The sequence below is a fragment of the Bubalus bubalis genome, chromosome 10 (assembly GCF_019923935.1).
Source record: "Bubalus bubalis isolate 160015118507 breed Murrah chromosome 10, NDDB_SH_1, whole genome shotgun sequence".
NCBI classification, from domain to species: Eukaryota; Metazoa; Chordata; class Mammalia; order Artiodactyla; family Bovidae; genus Bubalus; species Bubalus bubalis.
The window spans coordinates 7403526-7430354 of record NC_059166.1 but is presented as its reverse complement, the minus strand read 5'-3'; the positions used below and the strand labels follow the sequence as shown (position 1 = coordinate 7430354).

At 42.1% G+C, this 26829-nt stretch overlaps 1 protein-coding gene across 6 annotated transcripts in view; it reads left to right on the top strand.

Moving 5' to 3' along the window:
• MAP3K4 (mitogen-activated protein kinase kinase kinase 4) overlaps positions 1–26829 on the top strand; it is a 145821-nt gene that overhangs the window by 50322 nt on the left and 68670 nt on the right. For all 6 annotated transcript variants that reach the window (XM_044924020.2, XM_006043065.4, XM_006043066.4 and 3 more), the window contains one exon: positions 23447–23637. In XM_044924020.2, coding sequence (XP_044779955.2) covers positions 23447–23637 — 191 coding nt within the window. The remainder of the gene's footprint in view (positions 1–23446; positions 23638–26829) is intronic.

Sequence of the window (26829 nt, the reverse complement as noted above, 5' to 3'; positions counted from 1 at the left end):
TTGCTTTAAAGTATTTCATTGTGTAAATGTGTCACAGTGTATTTTATTCACTCAGGGTTTTGGGGAGGGTTGTTCTTGATTTTGCTTTTTTTTTCACCATTGTAATCATTTTTAAGTGTTCAGCTCAGTAGTGTTTAGGTATATTCATTCAGGCTGCTGTGTGGCAAGTCTCTAGAACTCTTCATCTTGCGAAAGGAGACTCTGTGCCCAGTAATTAACAACTCCCATCTCCTCTACCCCAAGCCCTGATGCAGGAAGGTTTCTGAGGTGGCGAACTCCCCAGACTCAGATTTGGCTACAATGACGGAGGCCCTGAATTTCAGTGCAAGTCACTTTGTGAGAAGACCTGTCAATATATCCCTGCACAAAGTTGCCACTCAGGTCAGATCAGTCGCTCAGTCGTGTCCGACTCTTTGCGACCCCATGAATCGCAGCACGCCAGGCCTCCCTGTCCATCACCAACTCTTAGAGTTCACTGAGACTCACGTCCATCGATTCAGTGATGCCATCCAGCCATCTCATCCTCTGTCGTCCCCTTCTCCTCTTGCCCCCAATCCCTCCCAGCATCAGAGTCTTTTCCAATGAGTCAACTCTTTGCATGAGGTGGCCAAAGTACTGGAGTTGCAGCTTTAGCATCATTCCTTCCAAAGAAATCCCAGGGCTGATCTCCTTCAGAATGGACTGGTTGGATCTCCTTGAAGTCCAAGGGATCTTGGACTTCAAGATCCCTTGAAGGGGATCAAGAGTCTTCTCCAGCACCACAGTTCAAAAGCATCAATTCTTCGGCGCTCAGCCTTCTTCATGGTCCAACTCTCACATCCATACATGACCACAGGAAAAACCATAGCCTTGACTAGACCGACCTTTGTTGGCAAAGTAATGTCTCTGCTTTTGAATGTGGTATCTAGGTTGGTCATAACTTTCCTTCCAAGGAGTAAGCGTCTTTTAATTTCATGGCTGCAGTCACCATCTGCAGTGATTTTGGAGCCCCCCAAAATAAAGTCTGACACTGTTTCAACTGTTTCCCCATCTATTTCCCATGAAGTGATGGGACCGGATGCCATGATCTTTGTTTTCTGAATGTTGAGCTTTAAGCCGACTTTTCACTCTCCACTTTCACTTTCATCAAGAGGCTTTTTAGTTCCTCTTCACTTTCTGCCATAAGGGTGGTGTCATCTGCATATCTGAGGTTATTGATATTTCTCCCGGACTGGAATGCAAAAGTAGGAAGTCAAGAAACACCTGGAGTAACAGGCAAATTTGGCCTTGGAATATGGAATGAAGCGGGGCAAAGACTAATAGAGTTTTGCCAAGAAAATGCACTGGTCATAACAAACACCCTCTTCCAACAACACAAGAGAAGACTCTATACATGGACATCACCAGATGGTCAACACCGAAATCAGATTGATTATATTCTTTGCAGCCAAAGATGGAGAAGCTCTATACAGTCAGCAAAAACAAGACCAGGAGCTGACTGTGGCTCAGACCATGAACTCCTTATTGCCAAATTCAGACTTAAGTTGAAGAAAGTAGGGAAAACCACTAGACCATTCAGGTATGACCTAAATCAAATCCCTTATGATTATACAGTGGAAGTGAGAAATAGATTTAAGGGCCTAGATCTGATAGATAGAGTGCCTGATGAACTATGGAATGAGGTTCGTGACATTGTACAGGAGACAGGGATCAAGACCATCCCCATGGAAAAGAAATGCAAACAAGCAAAATGGCTGTCAGGGGAGGCCTTACAAATAGCTGTGAAAAGAAGAGAAGTGAAAAGCAAAGGAGAAAAGGAAAGATATAAACATCTGAATGCAGAGTTCCAAAGAATATCAAGAAGAGATAAGAAAGCCTTCTTCAGCGACCAATGCAAAGAAATAGAGGAAAACAATAGAATGGGAAAGACTAGAGATCTCTTCAAGAAAATCAGAGATACCAAAGGAACATTTCATGCAAAGATGGGTTCGATAAAGGACAGAAATGGTATAGACCTAACAGAAGCAGAAGATATTAAGAAGAGATGGCAAGAATACATAGAAGAACTGTACAAACAAGAGCTTCACGACCCAGATAATCACAATTGTGTGATTACTGACCTAGAGCCAGACATCCTGGAATGTGAAGTCAAGTGGGCCTTAGAAAGCATCACTATGAACAAAGCTAGTGGAGGTGATGGCATTCCAGTTGAGCTATTCCAAATCCTGAAAGATGATGCTGTGAAAGTGCTGCACTCAATATGCCAGCAAATTTGGAAAACTCAGCAGTGGCCACAGGACTGGAAAAGGTCAGTTTTCATTCCAATCCCGAAGAAAGGCAATGCCAAAGAATGCTCAGACTACCGCACAATTGCACTCATCTCACACGCTAGTAAAGTAATGCTCAAAATTCTCCAAGCCAGGCTTAAGCAATATGTGAACCGTGAACTTCCTGATGTTCAAGCTGGTTTTAGAAAAGGCAGAGGAACCAGAGATCAAATTGCCAACATCCGCTGGATCATGGAAAAAGCAAGAGAGTTCCAGAAAAAGATCTGTTTCTGCTTTATTGACTATGCCAAAGCCTTTGACTGTGTGGATCACAATAAACTGGAAAATTCTGAGAGATTGGAATACCAGACCACCTGATCTGCCTCTTGAGAAATTTGTATGCAGGTCAGGAAGCAACAGTTAGACCAGGACATGGAACAACAGACTGGTTCCAAATAGGAAAAGGAGTACGTCAAGGCAGTATGTTGTCACCCTGCTCATTTAACTTATATGCAGAGTACATCATGAGAAACGCTGGACTGGAAGAAACGCAAGCTGGAATCAAGATTGCCGGGAGAAATATCAATAACCTCAGATATGCAGATGACACCACCCTTATGGCGGAAAGTGAAGTTGCCACTCAGGGGTAGCTAAATTTGAGACTCCTTTCAGCCTAAGGTGCAGGCTTCCCTGGTGGGTCAGTGGTAAAGAACCTGTCTGCTAATGGAGGAGACTGGAGTTCAATCCTTGGGTCGGGAAGATCCCCTGGAGAAGGAAATGGCAACCCACTCCAGTATTCTTGCCTGCAGAATCCCATGGTCAGAGGAGCCTGGTGGGCTATAGTCCATGGGGTCGCAAAGAGTCAGAGACGACTTAGTGACTGAACAACTACTACCAGGCCGAATAGACCCGGAAGACACTTGCATTGTAGAATTTAGTCTCCACTCACAATGAACATTTTCCCATTCCCGAACGTGATGTTCTCAGCTTCTTGCCTGTGAGTGGATTGGTTTCTGGGAGCCTCTTGCCTGCGAGTGGATTGGTTTCTGGGCATCAGCTGCCCTTTTCCTTTCTTTTCTCCTGCAGTGTTTCAGACAGCACTTACCTTCTGAATATTCTCTCACTCCCCTAGGCCGGTAATACTTGTATTATGTAGGAGTATAACTTAAAACATCCCCTGTCTTCAGGGAATTTATAATCTAGTTGAGAAGAGATAAGGTAAATGGAAACTTTATAATTTGTGATCTGCTGTGGAAATGGTAATAAATTTGCATCTGTCACCCGTGTGCCATCATTCAAATAGTATCACATGTTTTCTGTAATGAGCCTGCAAACTGGATACATATTTTTCAGATGGAGAAAGTGAGTCTTTAAGAGACGTACCAATGTTAGTCCAGAATACCTGGACTCAGGGCTCATTCAGCTTGGTTATACTTTAGAGTCTGTGGTCCTTTGTTTTATATACTGTCTCTTTAGTCATAAATGTGAAAAAATGTGATGAATGATTTAAATAATGGTTTGCTGTAGCAATAAGAGATCTCACAAAAATGAATAATTCCCAAGTAAATTATACAGGGGTGATAGGAGGTCCCTCTCGACAGAGGTGGGCATGATACATTGTCCAAACATACTGTGAGCATTTGCCATCTTAGTAACAGAATTAAACCATCATTTAAAACTGGCTCTGTCATTCCATTTTATGGTTCTGCCATAAACCATTTAAGTTATTACCAGTTTCTTTCTGTTCCAGATAGCACTACAGTGAACCCCCTGATAACACAGCTCTGTTGGCTCTTCTGGGGGCTTTTGTGAAATCATTTTCTGAATGCAGAAATAGAAAGGAGTTTGAACACATTTAAAAGTTGTAATATCTATCGGTAAACATTTTCTTCTGGAAACGTACAGGCCACAAATAGTGCTTACCTTATGAGCTTTCTAGTTTTGAGGATTTTTTAAAGCCTTTGCTAATTTAATAGCCCAGAAAGAGCTATCTTGTTTAGAGTGTCTGGTGACTAATAATAGGTGGAACTACTCTCATGTTTTATTGGTATTTAAGTTTATTTTGTGAATTATCTTTTTTTTTTATTTTTCAGTTATTATTTTCCTGTTGGTATCAGGATTTTTCTTTCCAGTTTTAATGAATCTTTTGTAAATTAAGGACAGTGTTTTCTCCTCCAGTTTAGCTTTTAAAATGAGTGTTACTATTTTTTATATTTTTAAATGTTCACATAGTTAAATATTTTCTTTTAAGTTTCCTTCCATTTCTTTAAAGCTAGGAAGACCAACACATGTAATTAAGGGAAAATAATTTCAGACCCATTTTTCTGGAAAAATGCAATAAGTACCATTTTCTGTGATATTTTGTGGGAAAAAAATACCATAGCTTACATGAAATGTAAGCTATAAAAGAGCTTATAGTATTGATTTCTGTATTTTTACATCTCTGTAAATCTTTTTCTAATAGCCATGCACCTAGTAGATACTGAATAAGTATCTGTTGATGGAATAAATAAGAGTTAATTCAATGAATTATAACTGGCAAGACTTTAATAATTTTACTGATTCTCGGCGCCTCTTCCTTTGTACTCTTTGTGTTCTTGTTTCCTGAGAACTTGTGAATAAAAGACAAAGGCCTGTCCTTTCTTTTAAGACTCCTTATGCAAGATGTCAAGTCCTTTCTGCATCACTGTGTTCTGCATCTTACATGCCTGGTAAGAGCTCTCCTCTTGGAATTGCTCTTTGAGTGAGAGCTGACCTAGAACCTATCATAAGATCCCCATTCCCTTGTTTTAGTAAAAGTAAGCTTGCATTCTGTTCAACTCCTGCTTATCCCTGGTTCATATTGAGGTGTCCCTTTGGAAAAAAAAGTAAAATAACCTTTGTGGTTCAGTCGCTCAGTCGTATCTGACTCTTTGCAACGCCCGTAGACTGCAGCACATCAGACTTTGCTGTGCTTCACCATCTCCCTGAGTTTGCTCAAACTCATGTCCATCGAATCGGTGGTGCCATCCATCCATCTCATCCTCTGTTGCCCCCTTCACCTCCTGCCGTCAAATCTCGCCCAGCATCAGGGTCTTTTCCAGTGAGTCGGCTCTTCATATCAGGTGGTCAAAGTAGTGGAGCTTCAGCTTCAGCCTCAGTCCTTCCAATGAATGTTCAGGACTGATTTCCTTTAGGATTGACTGGTTTGATCTCCTGGTAGTCCAGGGGACTGTCAAGAGTCTTCTCTAGCACCACAGTTCGAAAGCATCACTTCTTAGGTGCTCTGCCTTCTTTATGGTCCATCTCTCACAATTGTACGTGACTACTGGAAAAAGCATAGCTTTGACCCTGTGGACCTTTGTCGGCAAATTGATGTTTCTGCTTTTTAGTATGATGTCTAGGATTGTCATAGATTTTCTTCCAAGGGGCAAGCGTCTTTTAATTTCATGGCTGCAGTCACCATCTGTAGTGATTTTGGAGCCCAAGGAAATAAAGTCTGTCACTGTTTCCATTGTTTCCCTATTTTTTGCCAATGAAGTGATGGAGCTGGATGCCATGATCTTCCTTTTTTGTATGTTGAGTGTTAAGCCAGCTTTTTCACTCTGCTCTTTCACCTTCATCAAGAGGCTCTTTAGTTTCTCTCTGCCACTAGTGTGGTATCACCTGCATATCTGAGGTTATTGATATTTCTCCCCTTGAAAGTGAAAGTCTCTCAGTTGTGTTCGACTCTTTGCGACCCCATGGACTCTACAGTCCATGGAATTCTCCAGGCCAGAATACTGGAGTGGGTAGCCTTTCCCTTCTCCAGAGGATCTTCCCAACTCAGGAATCGAACCCAGGTCTCCCACATTGCAGGCGGATTCTTTACCAGCTGAGCCACCAGGGAAGCCCATTTTTCCCCTTATTGAGATACAATTCATGTATCATACAATTCACCCATTTAAAGTATCCAAATCAGTTGTTTTAGTGTGCTCAAAGACACATGTAGCCATCACCAGGTCAATTTTAGAACACTGTGATCACCTCAGGAAGGCTCCCTGTGCCCGTTCGCTGCTGCTGTCTGCCAGCCTCATCCCTCCCAGTCCTAAGTGATCATTAATCTACTTTTGTCTCTGTTCTGAGCATGTTATACAAATCGGATCATGTGATATGTGGTCTGTTAGGACTGACTTCTTTCATATAACCTAATGTTAGCAAGTTTCAGTCCTCTTGTATGATGTATCAGTCCTTCATTCCTTTCTTTGGCTGAATAGCGATCCACTAAATGCATGTATCAGTACTGTGCTCTGCTTTATCCACTTGTTACTTGATAGACATCGGCCTGTTTCCACCTTTTGACTATTATAAGTAGTGATGTTGTAAGTGTTCAAATATGTATAGAGGTGTTTGGACATATGTGTTCATTTTTCTTGCATATATACTTAGTCTAATTGCTGGATCATAGATTTTTCAACTTGGCTGTACCATTTGACATTCCTACCAGCTGTGTATGAGAGTTCTGATTTCTTGCCCATGCTTCTTATTCTCTGACCTTTTGAGGACGGTCATGCTTATGGATGGAAAGTCCTGTCTCATGGTTTGGATTTGTGTTTTCCTAGTGATGGTAAGCATCTTTTCAGATGCTTGTTGGCCCTTTGTATGTCTTCTTTGGAGAAATGTGTATTCAGATCCTTTCTCCATTTTTAATTGGTTTGTCTTTTTATTATTGAATTATGTTCAGGTATTTAAATGAGAACATGACCACTGAAGAAAAAATAGAAGACATTAAAAAAAAAAAACTCAAATGGACTGTCTGAAGATGAAAAATACAGTGTCTGAAATGACAAATATATTGGGTAGGATTATCAACAGAGTAGACACAAGAAAAATGTGGCTGTAAAGAAACAGCCTGCCAGTGCAAAGGATGCCAGAGATGCGAGTTCAGTCCCTGGGTTGGGAAGATCCCCTGGAGAAGGAAATGACAACGCACTCCAGTATTCTTGCCTGGAAAATCCCATGGACAGAGGAGCCTGGCAGGCTATAGTCCATGGGGTCGCAAAGAGTAGGACACGGCTGAGTGACTGATCACATTACACACAGGCATTGAGAAAAAAAAAAAACTGGCCTTGTGAGCATAGCAACAGCAAGCGTGCACAGAGCGGTACAGGGAGCACACGGGCCAGAAAAAGCGCGCAGAGCAGCGGGGACAGGCGAGGTCCTGCCCAGCACTCAGCATGTCTGCGATCGCAGTTCTTGGAAGAGGAAAACCAGAAAAAAGATTTTAAGACATATGGCTTAAAATGAACAGACACGGTAAGCCTATAGATTCAAACAGTTCATTGAACCCCAAGAAAGATAAACACAAAATTATCACTGGAAAATCACTTATTAAATCCCTTGTTCTTCCATGGTTTCTACCCTTGTGTGTCAGTCTTATAAATAACTTTATTCTTGTAATACTTTTTTCTTCTGTTTTCACATTTCTGTTACTGTATTATGTGGAACATTCTCCTTTTATCTCATTCACCAAACCATGGTGTTCCATATTTGCTTAATTTTACCCTCCAAAGGCTTTGCCTTTATTGTATTTAATTGTAGCCTTGATTATGAACCGTTTAAGGATTTCTCTAATTATTCCTAAATTAACTGTGCTATTCAATTAAATGTTAATTTATTTTAATTGACCACTTTTGTAAGGAGTATGGAGAATAGTGTCCTTCTAAACGGAAAACAACAGAGCATCACAAAAGATTGAACACCGCTGCCTTATTTGGTTAACTTCTTGACATGTATGTGATTTAAAAGTCAGCTTTGTGCAAAGCCAGCTTGTGTGGTCGGGAAGGCATTGTTCTTACCTAATGTGGAAGCAACCTTGTAGCTCAAATACTGATTTGAATTTGTTATGCATCTGATACCTTTATCTTTTGAGTGTCTGTCTAATGTCGGAATGAGACATTTTGAAAGAAGAACCCTGCTAAATGTTGGGTAAATATTGTCTAGGTCAGTGCATCTTCACCCTTTTGGGTAAGAGACTCCATCTGACAATCTGATAAAACTATGGACTCTTGACTCCAAAAATGTGTGTAAATTAAAATCTACATTCAGTTTCAGGGGACTCGTAGTCCCCAAGACTGAGACACAAAGTATAATAACATAGTTCTGATACTTTATTTTTTACATTCCGTATATTTTGTACATGTTGCATGTAATTACATACTGTGAGATCGGTTTCCTTTCTGAAACTGTGAGTGGTGTTTATCTTTGGAATACACTGGACTTCAGGCCTCACATTTCCAGCAAATTTCACATTAGCCTACGTATTCAACCACAGTTACCAATTATGTTCTCCTTAGTAAAGAGAGCTATAAAATTAGAAATAGCTTTTTTCTAAAAGTTTTTAGATCCAATAAAAGTTTTCTCCCAGTTTACATCGTTCTTAATTAGAAGATAGTTATATTTTTCACAAGACAGACTTTTTGTTTATCTCTAAGTGCATCTTTGATGTTGCATAGCGTTTTATTTCTTAGATGTTAACTTGCCATTTTTAAGAATTTCACAACAACTATAGGCATCGTGCCTCTCAAGTGAACAATTATTTTTTTCTCTGCTGACTCCTTGCAGGTGAACTGGTCTTGTTTGTTGGCCTAGTGTAGACAGAATAGCTGTTTAGGTTGATTTTTAAGACTGAATAGTTGAGCTTTATGTGTGAAAAAGTCAAAGTAGTCTTAGAAAAATGGGTGTATCTTTGTACCGGTCTGCTTATGTAAGGAGACGTGGGAAATATTTTGAAGAAAAAGGTAGGTTCAGCCCTGCCTCGCCTCTGCTTAGCGCCCTCCGCAGCTGCACCTTTCAGTTAGGTCTGATGCCCGCCGGCGCCTTCGTGTGCTCTGCTTTGCTGTGTCCTGAGCCCAGGCTCGCATGGCCTGTGGTTCTCGGAGGAGCTGTGGGCTCTTCTGTCTCGGCCACCTTCCGCCTCCCTCTCCTGGTCAGTGCCTTCAGCTGTCCTTCTTTGGAGATGTCTTCCTTGTTACCACCCTAAGGGATCTCCAGGCTAGATCCTGTCCGCTGGTATGCTTTGTAGTTTTCCTTCACTACATAATGAGGAACTGTGCTTGAAGGACTTTGTGTGTAGTTAAGCTAAAGGCAAAGGAGAAAAGGAAAGATACACCTATCTGAATGCAGAGTTCCGAAGAATAGCAAGGAGAGATAAAAAAGCCTTCCTCAGTGATCAATGCAAAGAAATAGAGGAAAACAGTAGAAAGGGAAAGACTAGAGATCTCTTCAAGAAATTAAGAGAATCCAAGGGAACATTTCATGCAAAGAGGAGCACAGTAAAGGACAGAAATGGGATGGACCTAACAGAAGCAGAAGATATTAAGAAGAGGTGGCAAGAATACACAGAGCTATACAAAAAAGATCTTCATAACCCAGATAACCACGATGGTGTGATCATTCATCTAGAGCCAGACATCCTGGAATGCAAAGTCAAGTGGGCCTTAAGAAGCATCACTACAAACAGAGCTAGTGGAGGTGATGGAATCCCACTTGAGCTGTTTCAAATCCTGGAAGATGGTGATGCTGTGAAAGTGCTGCATTCAATATGCCAGCAAATTTGGAAAACTCAGCAGTGGCCACAGGGCTGGAAAAGATCAGTTTTCATTCCAATCCCTAAGAAAGGTAATACCAAAGAATATTCAAACTGCTGCACAATTGCACTCATCTCACACGCTATCAAATAATGCTCAAAATTCTCCAAGCAAGGCTTCAACAGTACATGAACTGAGAACTTCCACATGTTCAAGATGGATTTAGAAAAGGCAGAGGAACCAGTGATCAAATTGCCAACATCCATTGGATCATTGAAAAAGCAGGAGACTTCCAGAAAAACATCTACTTCTGCTTTATTGACTACACCAAAGCCTTTGACTGTGTGGATCACAACAAACTGGAAAATTCTTAAAGAAATGGGAATACCAGATTACCTTATCTGCCTCCTGAGAAATCTGTATGCAGGTCAAGAAGCAACAGTTAGAACTGGACATGGAGCAACAGACTGGTTCCAAATTGGGAAAGGAGTACGTCAAGGCTGTATACTGTCACCTTGCTTATTTAACTTCTATGCAGAGTCCATCATGAGAAACGGTGGGCTGGATGAAGCACAAGCTGGAATCAGGATTGCCAGGAGAAATATCAGTAACCTCAGATATGCAGATGACACCACCCTAATGGCAGAAAGCAAAGAGGAACTAAAGAGCCTGTTGATGAAAGTGAAAGAGAAGAATGAAAAAACTGCCTTAAAACTCAACATTCAGAAAATGAAGATCATGGCATCCGGTCCCATCACTTCTTGGCAAATAGATGGGGAAATGATGGAACCTGTGAGAAACTTTATTTTCTTGGGCTCCAAAATCACTGCAGATGGTGACTGCTGCCATGAAATTAAAAGATGCTTACGCCTTGGAAAGAAAGTTATGACCAACCTAGACAGCATATTCAAAAGCAGAGACATTGCCTTGCCAACAAAGGTCCGTCTAGTCAAAGCTATGGTTTTTCCAGTAGTCATGTATGGATGTGAGAGTTGGACTGTAAAGAAAGCTGAGTGCTGAAGAATTGATACTTTTGAACTGTGGTGCTGAAGAGTCTTGAGAGTTGCTTGGACTGCAAGGAGTTCAATCCAGTCAATCCTGAAGGAAATCAGTCCTGAAAATTCATTGGAAGGACTGATGCTGAAACTGAAGCTCTAATACTTTGGCCGCCTGATGAGAAGAACTGACTCATTGGAAAAGACCCTGACACTGGGAAAGATTGAAGGCAGGAGAAGGGGACGACAAAGGATGAGATGGTTGGATGAACATGAGTTTGAGCAAGCTCCGGGAGTTGGTGAAGCAGAGAAGCCTGGTGTGCTGCAGTCCATGGGGTTGCAAAGAGTCGGACATGACTGAGCAACTGAACTGACCTGCTAAATACCTAGTTCTCTGTGTAGATCGAAAAGTTTAGGAGGGCAGGCAGGGTGAGTCTCTTGTTCAGTAATGTGTGTTTCCTCAACTGCTAGCGCGGCCCTTGTCTGGTTGAGCCGATGCTGAGAGAACTGAGGGTCTGATGGTGTAGTTAACACTACAGTATGAAGCAGTTTCTGTGCAGTTTTCAACTGTAAATAAGGAAATCATTGAAATGGAGACCTAAGAAACAAAAAACCTAAAGGGAATGAAATAACATACATTTAAAATTTTATTTCTTCTTCTGTCTCAGCTCTTACACAGAATCCCATTCTCGAAGTTAATTGTTGATTTCAAATAACTGGTCTCTAATTTAAAAGGCCTGTATTTCCTGTCCCTCCAGGGGGTGGTTTTACGCTCTTTTTTAGACATAAACACACAGATTTACATGAAAGTGAAACCCCAGCCTGATCTGTTGAGTGCTGTCGGTTCCCCTAACCGTGTTCCGAGAAGACGGGGTGTGACTCATGTACTTGGTAGGGGAGGTAGGCAGCTACCTGAAGGAGAGTGGAGTTGAGTTACACCTTATATTTGACTTGCAGAAATAAGATGAAATTCTCATCTCCCCGTACCCCCCTCCGCCTTCCTTTTATATTGTAGCCACACAGTGTCTACCCAGGGTGGAGTTAATAATACTCAAGGAGGTAGGCAGCTACCTGAAAGAGAGTGGAGTTGAGTTACACCTTGTTTTTGACATGCAGAAATAAGATGAAATTCTCATGTTTCCCCCCTCATCTATATCGTAGCCACACTGTGTCTCCCCAGGGCGGAGTTCAGACTCTTACCCATGCCAGTAGGTGAGGAATGTAGACCTAGAATAGCTAAGAGGCTTCACCAAAGGAGGGAACCCCAGCGCTGGCCAGAGAGCTCGGTCCCTGAACTCTCCCCGCAGGCGCTTTCTCCAGCCGACAGGGACCTCCTTCCCCAGGGGGTGCAGGGCTCTGTGTCTGCCTTTGGGAGGAGGTGGACACCCCAGGGACCTGGGATAGAGAGGTGGGCCCAAGGTGGGAGAGTCCTCGGCTTTGAGGTTGGACCAGGGCTCCAGTTCTGCCCACATTCCAGGGAGCAGGCCAGTTACCTTTACATCTGCTTTTCCTCTTCTGCAGAATAGGGATTGGGAGAGGGGTGTTGGGAGGACGAGATGGCACAGCATCTGTCGATTGCCCAACTGAGTTCCCTGCTATGTGATAGGTATTTGATAACGAGAGTGTGACAATTTCCATAATCAACAAGAATGGGCCTTGTGGGCAAGGTATCCTTTCCGAAAATGGCTCCAGAAGGCTCTGTGGAGGATTAAATGAGCTCCTGTGGGGTGTTTACCATGGCACCTGACGGATCTTGGTGTTCAGTCTGTAAGGCAGTAGTTACACTGTCACAGTGCGAGTTGTTTGTTACTGTGTGATGCATTCTGTAGCTGATGCAAAACATACAAATCTGATGCATGTCCCAGTTTTAGAAGTCACTGTTTTAAGTGGAATTTCCTCATCTGCCGTTTAAAAATTGCTCTATAACTACAATCATCAATTATAGTGATACAGAACGGCTTAATTTTATAATTAATGTTAACATTTTTCATTTCGTCCTGGCTTGTAGTCTTTTATACCTGTATAGTAAATTTCTTAAGCGTTGTCATGGCACGTCATGTCCCAGATCCCAGCCAGGACACCCCGTTATATTTAGTTACCATGTCTCCTCATCCGTGTCTTGGCTATTACTGTTCCTCAGACTCTGTTTTTGATGATTGTCACAGTGTTAAGGAGGGCCAGTCAGGTATTCTGTATACTGTCCCTCAGTTTGGGTTTGTCTGGACTTTTTCTTTCATGTTTTGACTGGAGTCTGGGACTGTGACCACAGAGGTGAAGTGGCCTTGTCGTTTGAAAGCTCATGTTCTCAACCTGACTTATTACTGATAATGTTGATTTATTTGATCATTTGTCTATGTAAATTACTTCGATTTTTTTTCCATAAAGGTTTGTCCCTTCTCTTGTTTATTTATATAGTAATTATTTACATCAGTAAAATCCAGTGCTTTGTCATTTATTTTGTTGCTCAGATTGTTCCAGCTTTGGCCAGTGGGGATTCTTTCAGTTGCTCCTGTGGTCATTTTAAGATGCTCCTGTTGGTTTTTTGTTTTTTCAACACTTCCTCAGCGTGCTGCATGTACAAGATACGCCCAGCTCATATTATGTCTTCCTCACTCCAGTCAGTCCAGGAATTGGCTGTTTTACCAAGAAGTCCTGGTTCTTCTGTTGGAGTGTGGTGTTGGAAACCAAGATCTGGTCTCCAAGTCAATGAGCTCTCTCTGTGCTAATGTCAAAGCCGAGGTCAGAGGTTTAATGTCCAAATTGTCCTTATTCCATTTCCCACTTGTCTTTCCATTTTTCTTCACTGAAAACTCGGGGAGAGCATCTCATATGTTTGTATTTCCTCAATTCATCCCCTCAACAGTTGGAGTTCATCTTTTGAAAGTATATGTGTGTCATAGAGCATATTTATAGTTAACAGTTTTTAAAATTTAACTTAGAAAAATGATAACTTGAGTTTAGGCGATTGAGACAGCTCATCTGTTTGCTACAGAAAGCAGCTCTTTAGTTACTTGATTTCTGAGAATTACATGGGAAGTAATTCATGATATACAACACTTTTTACACATATAAATTTGGATTAGAATAAGGGGATTTTGAAAATGTTCTCACTTGTAAGGAAGAGAGTAAGTAGAAGAAGGTCACAGTTCTTTGTTGTTGTCTTTAAAGTTTTAAACATTGGTCTTGTTTCTTTTTAAACTCTTAAATGTGTTGTGTGCTCTTGGTATGGTGTGGACCACTTGGCTTTTCCTCCCAGCTTTGGCACAGCTTTCTTCTTTCCAATTTCCCTGCCTTAGCCCCAGAGTTCTCTTTACTTAAGCCTGAAGCAGCCTTTGCAGGAATCATCGGTTTTATGTTGCTTTTCTTTAGAGACATCCGTGGTCGGCATTCATGGTAAATTGCACCTGTGATGAGAAGCACAGGCTGCTTATCCTCACCTCTTGTGTTTACAGATGTGCTCCCTACTGACACCACCACCCCCGCACAAGCGGGTGCACCTCAGGAAAGGTTTTCTTCCCTCCTGATTGTTTGCTTGTTAATCTGTACACATACAGTCAGGGATCGATTTGCAAAGCTTGGGATAAAGATATAGATATGCTCACATTTTTTTGGAGGCATTAGAACTGGCAAAAATAAGAAAGCACACTTGAAAATGTCTTATTCTTTGTCCCATTGTTTTAAAGTACTCACCTGTTTGCCGTAAAATTGCCGAAATTATAGAAATAATCACATTTATCTTTTATCTGTATCACAACTCATATATTTTAACTACCTAAAACCTCTCCTTTTTGGGGGGTCTGGTTCTTTTTGGATAGTCTTCTGGTTAACCAGAAGTGAAGAATAATAACGTGAACTCTTTAAAGCATTTTGTTATATGATTGTATGATTTTTTTCTGAAAGCCTTCATATGACAGTATTTTTAAAATAGCTTATAATTATGTTTATTTCTAGTGATGAATAAACTTTATCCATATGGGGTAATTTTTCTTCGTATATTTGTTTTCTATCTTTGTGTTCTTTTTTATTCTATGTACTTCAGGACTGATAAAGTATACTTTGCAAAAATCTAATTCCCTGGTGGCTCACACAGTGAAGAATCTGCTTGCAGTGCAAGAGACCTGGGTTCAATCCCTGGGTCGGGAAGATCCCCTGGAGAAGGGAATGACTGCCCACTCCAACATTCTTGCCTGGAGAATTGCATGGACAGAGGAGCCTGGTGGGGGACAGTCCCTGGACTTGCAAAGAGTCAGACACAACTGAGCAACTAACACTTTACTTTTTTCATGAGTGAAGTAAGACTTCTAGAAGATCTAAGCCAGCTAAACCTGCACACTCATCTGCCTAACCCTTCCCAAGACCTCTCCCTCCCCATTTCTTCTGTAATCAGCTGATGCTCACAGCATCATGAATGATTGTGACTGATAGACTGCTCTCTAAAATGCCTGTGGTTTTCTGTTCCACCAGTTGTACCTATATATTTATCAAGAGTTCCTCATCTGTTCCTAAATTTTTTTAGGTCTCTTGTACATTTTAATTGTAATTGCAGAATTTAGTAAACAATTATATAAATATATGAGATGTGACTGCAAAAGGGAATTGCAGTTTCTGTATAAACTAATTTGGACTGCCTGGGAAAGTCTGAAGATAGGTCACCAAAAGAAAATTAGCATTAAGTTAGGGATAGGAAAGCACTGTTGAGGTTTAGATAATCTAGAAAAATTACCCTATGAAAACCTTTAAATTTTGTTGCATTTTAAAGAACCAGAGAGTGGAGATGGCAGATGCTGTCCTTTGGTTGTGGTGTATTTGATGAAGTGGACTCCTGGCTTCTCTCGGGGACCCACACTAAAGACAAGGCTGTGGCCTCATCAAAGTCTTAACTAATTTAAACCCATTATTGGGCTTCAAGCAAAAATAAAGTGTTTTAAGTATTGTATGTGTATCAATTCTCTATTGTAACTTAACAAACCATACCAAAGCTCAGAGACTTAAAACCATTTATTATCTGTTGTGGTATTGAATGTTTCTTCTGCTTTTCATGGTGTTGGCTTGGTCTCAGGGACAGCTGGAAGGTCTGAAATAGCCTCACATACAGGCTGGTAAGTTGGCACCGGCCGTCAGCTGGGGTGGGACGTCAGAGGCCTCTGGCCTGGCTGGCTTCTCCTTCATGCAGCCTTTCCATCTGGCTTATGAGGCTTTGAAGACCCTTGCAGTCTCAGGGTGGCTGGACTTCTTACCTGGTGGCCAGCGTGCCCTGGATACAAGGGTGGTGCCCGTAAGGCTGAGGCCTGGAACTGGCCCAGAATCACTTCCACTACATTTCGATGACTAAAAAGATCACGGGGTCAGCCCACATTCAAGTTGTCGTTGTTGAGTTTGCTAAGTCATGTCCGCTCTTTGTGACCCCATGGACTGCAGCACGCCAGGCTTCTGTGTCCTTCACTGTCTCCTGGAGCTTGCTCAAACTCACGTCCATTGAGCCAGTGATACCATCCAACCATCTCATCCTCTGTCACCCCCTTTTCCTCTTGCCTTCAATCTTTCCCAGCATCAGGGTCTTTTACAATGAATTGGCCCTTCATATCAAGTGGTCAAAGTGGTGGAGCTTCAGCTTCAGCATCAGTCCTTCCAGTGAATATTCGGGGTTGATTTCCTTTAGGATGGACTGGTTTGATTTCCTTGCAGTCCAAGGGACTCTCAAGAGTCTTCTGTAGCACCACAGTTCAATGCATCAATTCTTCAGCGCTCAGCCTTCTTTATAGTCCAGCTCTCACATCCAGACATGACTACTGGAAAAAAAACCATAGCTTTGACTGTGGACCTTTGTGAGCAAAGTGCTATCTCTGCTTTTTAATATGCTGTCTAGGTTTGTCATGGCTATGCTTCCAAGGAGCAAGAATCTTTTAATTTCATGGCTGCAGTCACTGTCCGCAGTGATTTTTGGAGCCCAAGGAAATAAAATCTGCCACTGTTTCCCCATCTATTTGCCATGAAGTGATGGGACTGGAGGCCATGATCTTAGTTTTTTGCATGTTGAATTTTAAGCCAGCTTTTTCACTCTCCTCTGACCTTCATCAAGAGGAGATGATTATTCAAGGATGTGATACTGGGAGGCCACAGAGCAACAGGAGCAACAGCCACCACAGGCGTGGCAGGTTTTTTACCTGCAGATCTCATTTTTAATGCTTTTAATATATATTTAAAAACTAACTGACTCACCAGTATCACTTACCCAGTGATATTGGATAGAAGACTTCAAATAAGTGAAAGTGTAAGCAAGCATAATAATTTGTTTAAAACTTGTATTCTTACTAATAAGTGTGGGGACATAGAGATTTCAGCCCATGGTATTCTGACTCCAGAACCATTATTCCTTATCCCATACTCCATTGCCATTGTTTTGGTCAGTAGATAGTCATCTTGGCACCTAGGGTAACATTATCACTTAAACAACATTGTCAGAAGTCAGCAATCTTTAATTCTTACAGCCTTTAAAAATTTGCATTCTTCAGATTATTAAATGTGATTTTATTAAAATAGAATTTAGATAATTAAGTCTAAAGTATCAAAAGATAAAATTATTAACCTCACAAATCCATTTATTCGGCAGATAATAGTAGCCACGTAATCTGCCCTGGGCACTGTTCTCCACCCTGGACAAACAGTGGACAGATGAGGTCCCTGCCCTCATGAAGCTTTGAGTCTAGTTGGGGGGATAGTTTCTTACTCATTTCCATAGGAAATCTTGTTTTAGAATGTCTGCTTGTGTTTAAAAAATGAATTATAGTTAAAAAGAATTTGAATATCTATATTGAAAAATAATGAAGGCTTGCTGGTTTTGCACAGAGCTACACTCTGAGTCAATGCAAAAGTAAAGTCATGAATGTTGGAGAAACTTGAGATTTGATAACAGCTTACCTGTATGTAAGCTGATGATAGACATTCAACTATAAGCCGATTGATTGGTCAGCTAACTTTTAATTGGCGCTTACAGTACAAGCCAACCATGCCACCTCAAACTTAGCTCCTTTTAATTTATAGTGCAGGCCAAGCAAACTATGTAAGGTATCTAAAAAAGAAACCTAGAAAATCTAGCCCCTTTGCCAACAGTAGTAAAAGCCCTCCTTGAATTATTATTTCATAGAGAATAGGTCAGTGAAGATGTGGAGAGAAACTCACACAGGTGAGAACTGTACTAATATGGAATAAAATATTTTATGTTTAAGGACTTTCCTAAAGAACTTTCAATGAAGTTAATTTTTTTTTTTAAGGGCTTTTGCAAAACCACAGATGTTTTCAAGCTCATCTAATCCAGCTCTCGTTTTATAGATGAGCTATTTCAGGCACTGTGTGGTTTCACCTATGATGTCAGAGCAGAACTATTTAACCCCAGGTTATTTGAATTTTTGTCTTTCACATACTTCATTTAAAAACTACACCAAACCCTTTTGGGTTGAGTTTAAGTGGTGCCTTTCTTAGACTGGATTCCAGGTCAACCTGAATGGTACTTGAGCAAGGTTTCATGTTAAAAGAATGAAACATTGTTTTATGTGACTGTCAGATGTTTAGTACCAGAAAGACATTACACATTTGTATGTTTTAAACACAAGGGAAAAAAATGTTTCAGGGCAGCTGATGTAGACCTTGTACTACTTTCCTTATCCAAAATAATTGGTATCCATGGAAACATTCTAAACCAGTCAACTGGCCACATGAGCTCATCTCACATGAGCTAATACCAAGTGAGGTTTTGGATGCTTTTGGTCAGTTACTTGAAGTGATGCAAGTTCTTTTGAACTTACACTAGTATTGATTTTCCTAGATTTTGTGTCTACATGATTGATTTTAAAGAAAAAAAAGAATGAACTTTTGCTCAATTTCCCCTCCTACCCCACCCCCCATTGTATTCTTAGCTAAAACTTCCAAACTAAGTTGTTTTTCTCTGACTGCTTTTCAGATTTTTCTCTTCATCACTGTTTTGTTTTTTTTTTAACAATTTGATTATGATACTCATAATCAAAAACTAGTAGTTTTCTTATATTCTTATATCTTTGAGCTGCTGCGTTTATTATTTTTTCCCCTCAGATTTGGAAAAATTTCAGGCCTTATTTCTTCAGAGAATTTTTTTGTTCCTCGCTTTTCTTGTTTTGAGCTCCAATAACACATATGTTACCCTGGTGGTGGTTCAGTCACTACGTTGTGTCCAACTCTTACTAAATGGAATAGAATTTTTAGAAATTGGATTTTTTTTCTGATTAGCTAGTTTTAGACCACATTAGCTAGTTTTAGAGTATTAATTTTACTGTACTTATATCAATTTTAAAGTGAACGTGAAAGGGTCAGTCACTCAGTCATGTCTGACTCTGCAGCCTCATGGACTGTAGCCCACCAGGCTCCCCTGTCCATGGGATTTTCCGGGCAAGAATGCTGGAGTGGTTTCCTTCTCCAGGGGATCTTCCCTACCCAGGGATTCAAGCTGGGTCTCCTGCACTGCAGGTGGTTCTTCACCAACTGAACCCCAGGGAAGCCCGTGTGTGTCACCCTGCTTGATGTTTATCCTGCGGATCACTGATGCTCTGGTCTTTCTCTTTTTCTTCCCTTTTTTTCTCTCAGTCTTTTTCACTCTGATTAACTTTGGGTAATTTCTAGTGCTGTATCTTCAAGTTTATTGATCTTTTTTTCTGTTGTAGCTAATCTGCTTTTATCTTTTCTAGAGTATTTTTCATTTCACGTGTGTTTTATCTCTGCAAGATCCACTTGAGTCATTTCTGGTCTGTCTCTATTGATTTTTCTCCTGGTTTGGGTTGCATCTTCCTGTTTCTTTGTAAATTTGCATAGGATGGCAGATATTGTGAATTTTATTTATTGGGTGTTAGACTTAAAATTCTTTTAGGTAATGTTGGACTTTGTTCTAACGTTTAATTAAATTACAAAGTTACTTGGATGGAATGTAAACCAATAACATTTCTGACAGGTGTGACCACCATCTTAACAGAGTTAAATAAACCTTAAGAAAGTATTAAATGCATATCTTCATCTTTGTATAATGCTTCTCCTAAGATTTATTTTAATTATGAATAAATACAGTATCTGGCAGCACATGGCGTTTTTCCTACCTCATTTTCTATGGTGCATAATGAATAAGGGATAAACTATATTATGTTTGATGATTTCAATATAGTGTTTGACAGTATTCATCTTCACTTCCTTGTCATTCTGTATGTTTGCTGCTAGAATAATTAAAGTTTGGAAATGCTTTGAAATCAGTAGTTTATTGTGACCTTTTGTTTTGTAATAGATGTAGATTTGAAAACAGATATTCAGCTTCTGTAGAATTATTACAGGGACTTAGTCTTCTACTCTAATTTGGAAAGTGCAGCCAAATGAATTTTTCCATGTGTAGAGAAATACAGTTGGAGAACAGTACAGCACAGATACCTTTTTCTGTTTCCCCAAATTAAATTTTTCATAAAAGTTAATATTTTCAAAATATGTACTTTCTTAGTGGAGAAGGAAATGGCAACCCACTCCAGTGTTCTTGCCTAGAGAATCCTGTGGACCGAGGAGCCTGGTGGGCTTCTGTCCATGGGGTTGCACAGAGTCAGACACGACTGAAGCGACTTAGCATGCATGCATGCATTGGAGAAGGAAATGGCAACCCTCTCCAGTGTTCTTGCCTGGAGAATCCCAGGGACAGAGGAGCCTGGTGGGCTGCCGTCTATGGGGTCGCACAGAGTCAGACACGACTGAAGTGACACTTAGCAGCAGCAGTGCTTTCTTAGATTGTTTTTATCTGCTAAAAGCACTGGACCTTGTAGATAAAACAATGACCTCTCCTGTCTTGAGTTTGACTCTGTCCTCGGGGCTGGGGCCTTGCTGTTGGAGACTTGGCTTAGTGACGTGTGGACATTGTTAGTCCCTCTTCAAAAATTCCTCTTCTACCTGCACGTTATGTTGCGTTAGTTCATTCATCCACATAATACTGCTGGATGCGAGTGAAACATTCCATTTCTTTATGCCTGTCTGATGCTTTAGTATTTTCTGCATAGCCTTTTATTACCATTATTTTGTTTTGTTTTTTGAGTCTTCACAACTGAATTTCCTGAAATATTTTAGAATATTGACTTTACAAATTCTGAATTACTGTTTCTTCTTAGTCTGAGATTAAGTTATGTGCAGTCACCCATCCAGTAAGGCTGGGACTCAGCCTTGGGTCTTCTGCCTCCCAGGTTCATGCTCTCCACCACAGAGAGGGTGTTCTGAGCCTGGTCTGATTTGCTCTTTCATACCTGACTCTGTTCAGTAATATATGAGATGTATTATCGTGGAAGAACAAAGAATGGTTTTGAACATTCTCCTGAAAACTATTGGAGATACAAAAGTAGTAAAATACAAAGTCCTTCCTTACCACTGACTTTATCTTAATGAGGGAAAACAGAGTTGTAATATTAAATTTGAAAGGCGTTAGAAGATGTTAAAGGGGCTTCCCTGATGACTCAGAGTTTAAAGCGGTACCTGTAATGCGGGAGGCCTGGATTCGATCCCTGGGTCGGGAAGATCCCCTGGAGAAGGAAATGGCAACTCACTCTAGTATTCTTGCCTGGAGAATCCCATGGACAGAGGAGCCTGGAGAGCCACAGTCCATGAAGTTGCAAAGATTTGGACATGGCTGAGCTTTCAGAAGATGTTAAAATGTTAAAGTTGTTTCTGGTCGTGTTTATGCTGAAGTCAAAGGCAGATCTTTCCAAGTCGGGCAGATGCATGCTGAGTGATGTAAATCATTTAGTGATACTGCTCACACTGCTCCTGTTGAGCGTGCTTTATGGGGTTTAGCCCTTACAGGTATGGAGTTCAAATACTTATCATCCTTATTTTATATATGTGCATTGAGGAGATTTTAAATAATTTGGCTGAGGCCCACACATCTAGTAACTGGCAGAGTCAGGATTTGAACCTAAGTCCCTTGTGTGAGGAAGCCTGTGTTATTCATTCGAAAGCTTGTGCTAGTAACCACACCAGATGGGAATGAAATCAGCAACCTTGTCATTGATAGCCGTGTTTGTTTTTATCAGTTGAATCAACTAGTTTGCAGTGAGTGTGGAAGAAATGTATATAGGAAATTTCAAAATAATTTATGTCTATGTGAATCACTTCAGTTGTATCCGACTCTTTGCGACCCTATGAACTAGCCCGCCAGGCTCCTCTGTCCATGGGATTCTCCAGGCATGAATCCTGGGGTGGGTTGCCATGCCCTCCTCCGGGGGATCTTCCTGACCCAGGGATGGATCTCACGTCTCTTATGTTTCCTCCACTGGCAGGCAGATTCTTTACCCCTAGTGCCGCCTGGGAAGCCCACATTGTTATTTGCTGTGTGACTTTGTGAGTCTTAAATAATAAAGGTAGCTAGCCTGAGGGAATAGGTACATTTAAAACATGTCTAAATTTGCTTATGGGTTTAATTTGATTCAGTTAGCTTTTGGAATATTCTGCTTGTGTGTCTGATTGTGTGGGCCTGTGTGTGTGGAGGGCGTGTGCGCTCACAGTATCTAGAGTGGTCTTGTCTGGTTTAAAAATCAGTTTTTGACCTGTCCCAGGGATTCTTTAAATATTTCAGTGCTGTAAATTTGAATAATTCTGCAGCATTTTTATTTTTGAAAGATAAGGATCTTTTGTCAGTCCATTCAATAATGATGTTATCATACATTTTAGGGTGGGATTTTTTCCCCCCTCATGATTTTGAAATAGCTTTGATTTTCTAACAGGATGTGTAAATCTCCAGGGAGAAAACTGGTTGTATCTTGAATTTAGAGTTCTATTTTTAAAGTATGAAGTATATTTTATAAGGAAGATTCAGAATAGGTTAGATTGTAAGGGTCCCTATTTGAAAGGAACTTCATGATTGCATCTTTCCAGTTTGCTGTTTGGGAACTGTATCTGTTCTCAGTTCATATATTAAATTTTATTTTCGTTAGCATTGCAAAAAATAGAACTTTATCCAAGTAGTGGTATTGTTGAGGAAGTCTCCTGGGGACAGAGAATTGGCAGGAAGTTTCCAGAGACCAGGTTAAGGAGGAACTGCCGTTTGGAGGTCAGGAGAAAGTCGTTCCCTTCTCTCCTGCACAGCATCTTCCCCGCACGCCCCTCCCCGGCGCTGCATTGCGGTCCCTACCACATGTCATCAGAGCTCTCTGCTCAGCTCCTGCTCTCTGTTCTGTCTGTGTGTGCTTCACAAAGGAAGGAGCGGGCCTCTGACGTCCGGGCAGGACTTGTCCACTCAGATTTAGCTTGTCCGCACCTAGCACGTGAGCAATGCTCAGTTCAGTCGGATTTGTAACTTTCAGTTCTATGCTCTTTTTTTCCCCCCAATCCTCAAGTATTTAGTTTTAAACTTCATTTATGCTGGAAAGAATTCTCCAAACAACAGAAACTGCCAATCAGTTTCTGTGCGTGCTGAGAGCAGGAACACAGTGGCTGCGTTCTCCTTGTGAGTTTCCACAGCTACAATAGAGGAGCAACGTACACCAGTACACCAGGCTAAGGAGGTGACAGAGCCATGAAAAAGTGTTACAGAGAGTTCTTAAAAGGAGCTTGGAGTGGTTTAAGTTTCAATTCGCTTCCTCTGTCACTGAGTGTTTTCTTCGCTTGTTGTCTTTATCAGGCAAGAGTACGCATTGGGAGACTCAGCTTGCAAGAATTCCGAATCCGATCCTGAGGACTTTTCAGATGAAGCCAACACAGAGAACCTTTATGGCACCTCTCCTCCCAGCACGCCTCGGCAGATGAAACGCATGTCCTCCAAGCACCAGAGGAATAGTGTCGGGAGGCCTGCCGGCCGCGCCAATCTGAAAGGTCAGTCTTGCCCTGGAGAAGACGCACGTGCGCGGGCGTGGCGCAGCTCAGCGTCTCTGTGCCGCAGGGCGCTGTGATCCGCGCCTTCTACAGTACCGGTCGTTACTCCCCTTCCTTGAAGTTTGATCTTACGCTGCCTGAAAGTTTTGTTTTGACACTTTTGAGTTATTATCATTAGCAACGTTGTCAGTAAAGGAGAAACTGACTCTCCAGAGGTGGAAAGGCTTGTCCTGAGTGTTCGTTCAGGTCAGCGTGTGAGGCATCCGCGTTCCTTCTAGGATGTGGAGGAGGCCGTGGGGATGCTGTCGGCGTGCGCGTCCCGGACGGCTGGCTGCGGGTGTGCGGATCTGTGGCCTTCTTTCCTTCTTCGTATCTCTTGGGGGATTCGTATCTCTGGCGAGACGGCCTAGATTCTGTCTCCCGGGCGTGACGTCCTGGGCAGGCGGGGAGAGGCAGGGCCCGGCCGTCTGCTCCAGGGTTCTCTGGGCGGCCCGAGCCCCGTGTGCTCCCCCCTTGTGTGTGGGGCCCTCCTGCACCCTAAGCACAGCGCCAGATGGCGCCTTGTCACCAGGCTCAGAACCTTGTCTCGCCTTTCTCTATGTTTGGAACCCCAAAGCCCAGATAGTGTCCTGCTCCTGGAGACGGAGACTGTTCTCTGCTTTCATTTCTTCCTTCCTCGGAGTACGTCACCGCTGTTCATTTCTGAGGTGGAAGAATTGAAGCGGGCAGACCTGGCTGCCTTGTACATACTTTCTAACGCGGAACCTCAGGTCACCAAGGCCTTACGGTTTTAGAAACTGTCTTTATTTCAGAAAACCACTGGTCCTAAAGCTGATCTCTTAGCTTCCTAGAATTCATCCACCTATTACTTTGCAAGGTGGAGATTTCATTCCTTGTCTCCTCTGAGAAATTTCCGCTTGTCACATGTTCTCCTTACTGGAAAGCCTCATTTCCGGTTCTCTTTTTCTGTAGCCTGTGTTCTTCTGCTCTTTTTGGTCAGCTTCCCTGTCCCACACCTTTCTTCCGTACACTGATCTCTCATGGTTGATGTCAGCAAGTCCATTCTGGGTCCCTGTCGTATATAACTGCTCCCAGAAAGGAGAGAGGCAGGAGAGGTGGGCTTTATTGTATTTGTGTGCTTGAATGACTTCCTATCCAAGGAGGAATTCCTAGGTAGTAAGTACCCTTTCTTTCCTATGCTGCTGCTGCTGCTAGGTCGCTTCAGTCGTGTCCGACTCTGTGCGACCCCAGAGACGGCAGCCCACCAGGCTCCGCCGTCCCTGGGATTCTCCAAGCATAGGATTCTTTCCTATGAGGAAGAAGTTGTTTTTTTTTTACTTTGTTTTAAAACTTTATTTGTAGTAGGATATTAACCTATGGCCTGTATTTACCCCGTTTGGAAAGTAGTAGCTTTCTATTTCAGTGTAGTATCTTTAAAATCAGTCCTTATCCATTTTCTCAAAAGAATTTCTCAGATGCCTACAGAAGTGCCTTATCTAAAGTAGTATCAGTGAAGGAGCGTCTCCTGATCAGTATTGTTAGTGACTTACTTGCTCTGTGGTGCTGAAACGTGACGATGCCAGCAGGACATCTGCTTTTTCTTTACTGGTTGGTTCATACAGTTCTGGAGGCATTGCCCTGGTGGCTCAGCAGTAAAGAATCCGCCTGCAGTGCAGGATATATGAGTTCTATCCCTGAGCGGTGACGATTCCCCTGGAGGAGAAAATGGCAACCCCCTCCAGTGTTCTTGCCTGGAGAATCTCATGGATCGGTAGGGTCTCAAAAGAGTTGGACATGATTGAGTGACTAAACAACAGCAACAGTTTTGGAACAGGAGTTGAGAACACAGTTCCCCCCTGTACAGATTAAGAAAGTGGGGCCCAGGGTTTTAAAGCAACTTCTTAGCCACCAGAAGGCTTGAGATAGCGGCAGGACTGAACGGCCAGAAGGCTTGAGATAGCGGCAGGACTGATTTTAGGTGCTTTTTTTTTTGACCACTCTGTGTAGCTTGTGGGATCTTCGTTCCCTAACGAGGTATTGAACCCAAGTCTTCGGCAGTGATAACCCACTGGCGCCAAGGACTTTCCAGGACTGATTTCAGCGCTAGTTCTCCTGGGCCTCAGTTTGGACTTTATTCCCAGTTCGAGCAGCAGGGGCTAAGCTCTGAATGTGCTGCTTGAGATGGCTCTGTGTGCTCAGTCACTCAGTCGTGTCCAGCTCCTTGCCACCCCACGGACTGTGGTCCACCAGGCTCCTCTGTCCACGGGATTCTCCAGGCAAGAATATTGGAGTGGGTTGCCATTTCCTCTTCCAGGGGCTCTTCCCGACGCAGGGATTGAACCCACGTCTTTTGCATCTCTTGCCTGGGCAGGCAGATTCTTGACCATGCAGTCACCTGGGAAGCCCATTGAGATGACTGCGCATCGTCCCTTATCAGTCAGAAAACCAGTCACTGGATACTTGTTGAGCTCCTGCTGTTGTTCTGGGCTGTGCCAGAGATAGAAGGTAGAGGAGAGATTGTCTGTCTTCCTCCTCAGCTTCTTTCAATTGTTTATTTCATGAAATGACAGAATTTTAGGTCTGGAAGATGTCAGAGACCACTTTAATTCCTGCCATTTTGCAGGTGAAGAGGGAATGCTCATTAACCTTTGACTTGTAGCTACCTGAAAGCAGACCTCAGGCATCAACTTCATGTTTTTTCTTGTTGCAAAAGATGACATGTTTAGGGAGCTTAGAAAATGCTGACAAAAAGAAAATAAAAATAACCGTAAACCCAACATGTAAACATAACTTTTGCCATCTTTGCCCTGTAGTCTCTTTTTGCTTCAGTTCAGTTCAGTCACTCAGTTGTGTCTGATTCTACACCCTCATGGACTGCAGCACACCAGGCCTCCCTGTCCATCACCAACTCCTGGAGCTTGTTCAAACTCATGTCCATTGAGTCAGTGATGTCATCCAACCATCTCATCTTCTATCATCCCCTTCTCCTTCCGCCTTCAATCTTTCCCAGCATCAGGGTCTTTTCCCAGGAGTCAGTTCTTCGCATCAGGTGGCCAAAGGATTGCAGTCCTTCGTTAGTCCTTCCAATGAATATTCAGGACTGATTTCCTTTAGGACAGACTGGTTGGATCTCCTTGCAGTCCAAGGGACTCTCAAGAGTCTTCTCCAACACCACAGTTCAAAAGCATAAAT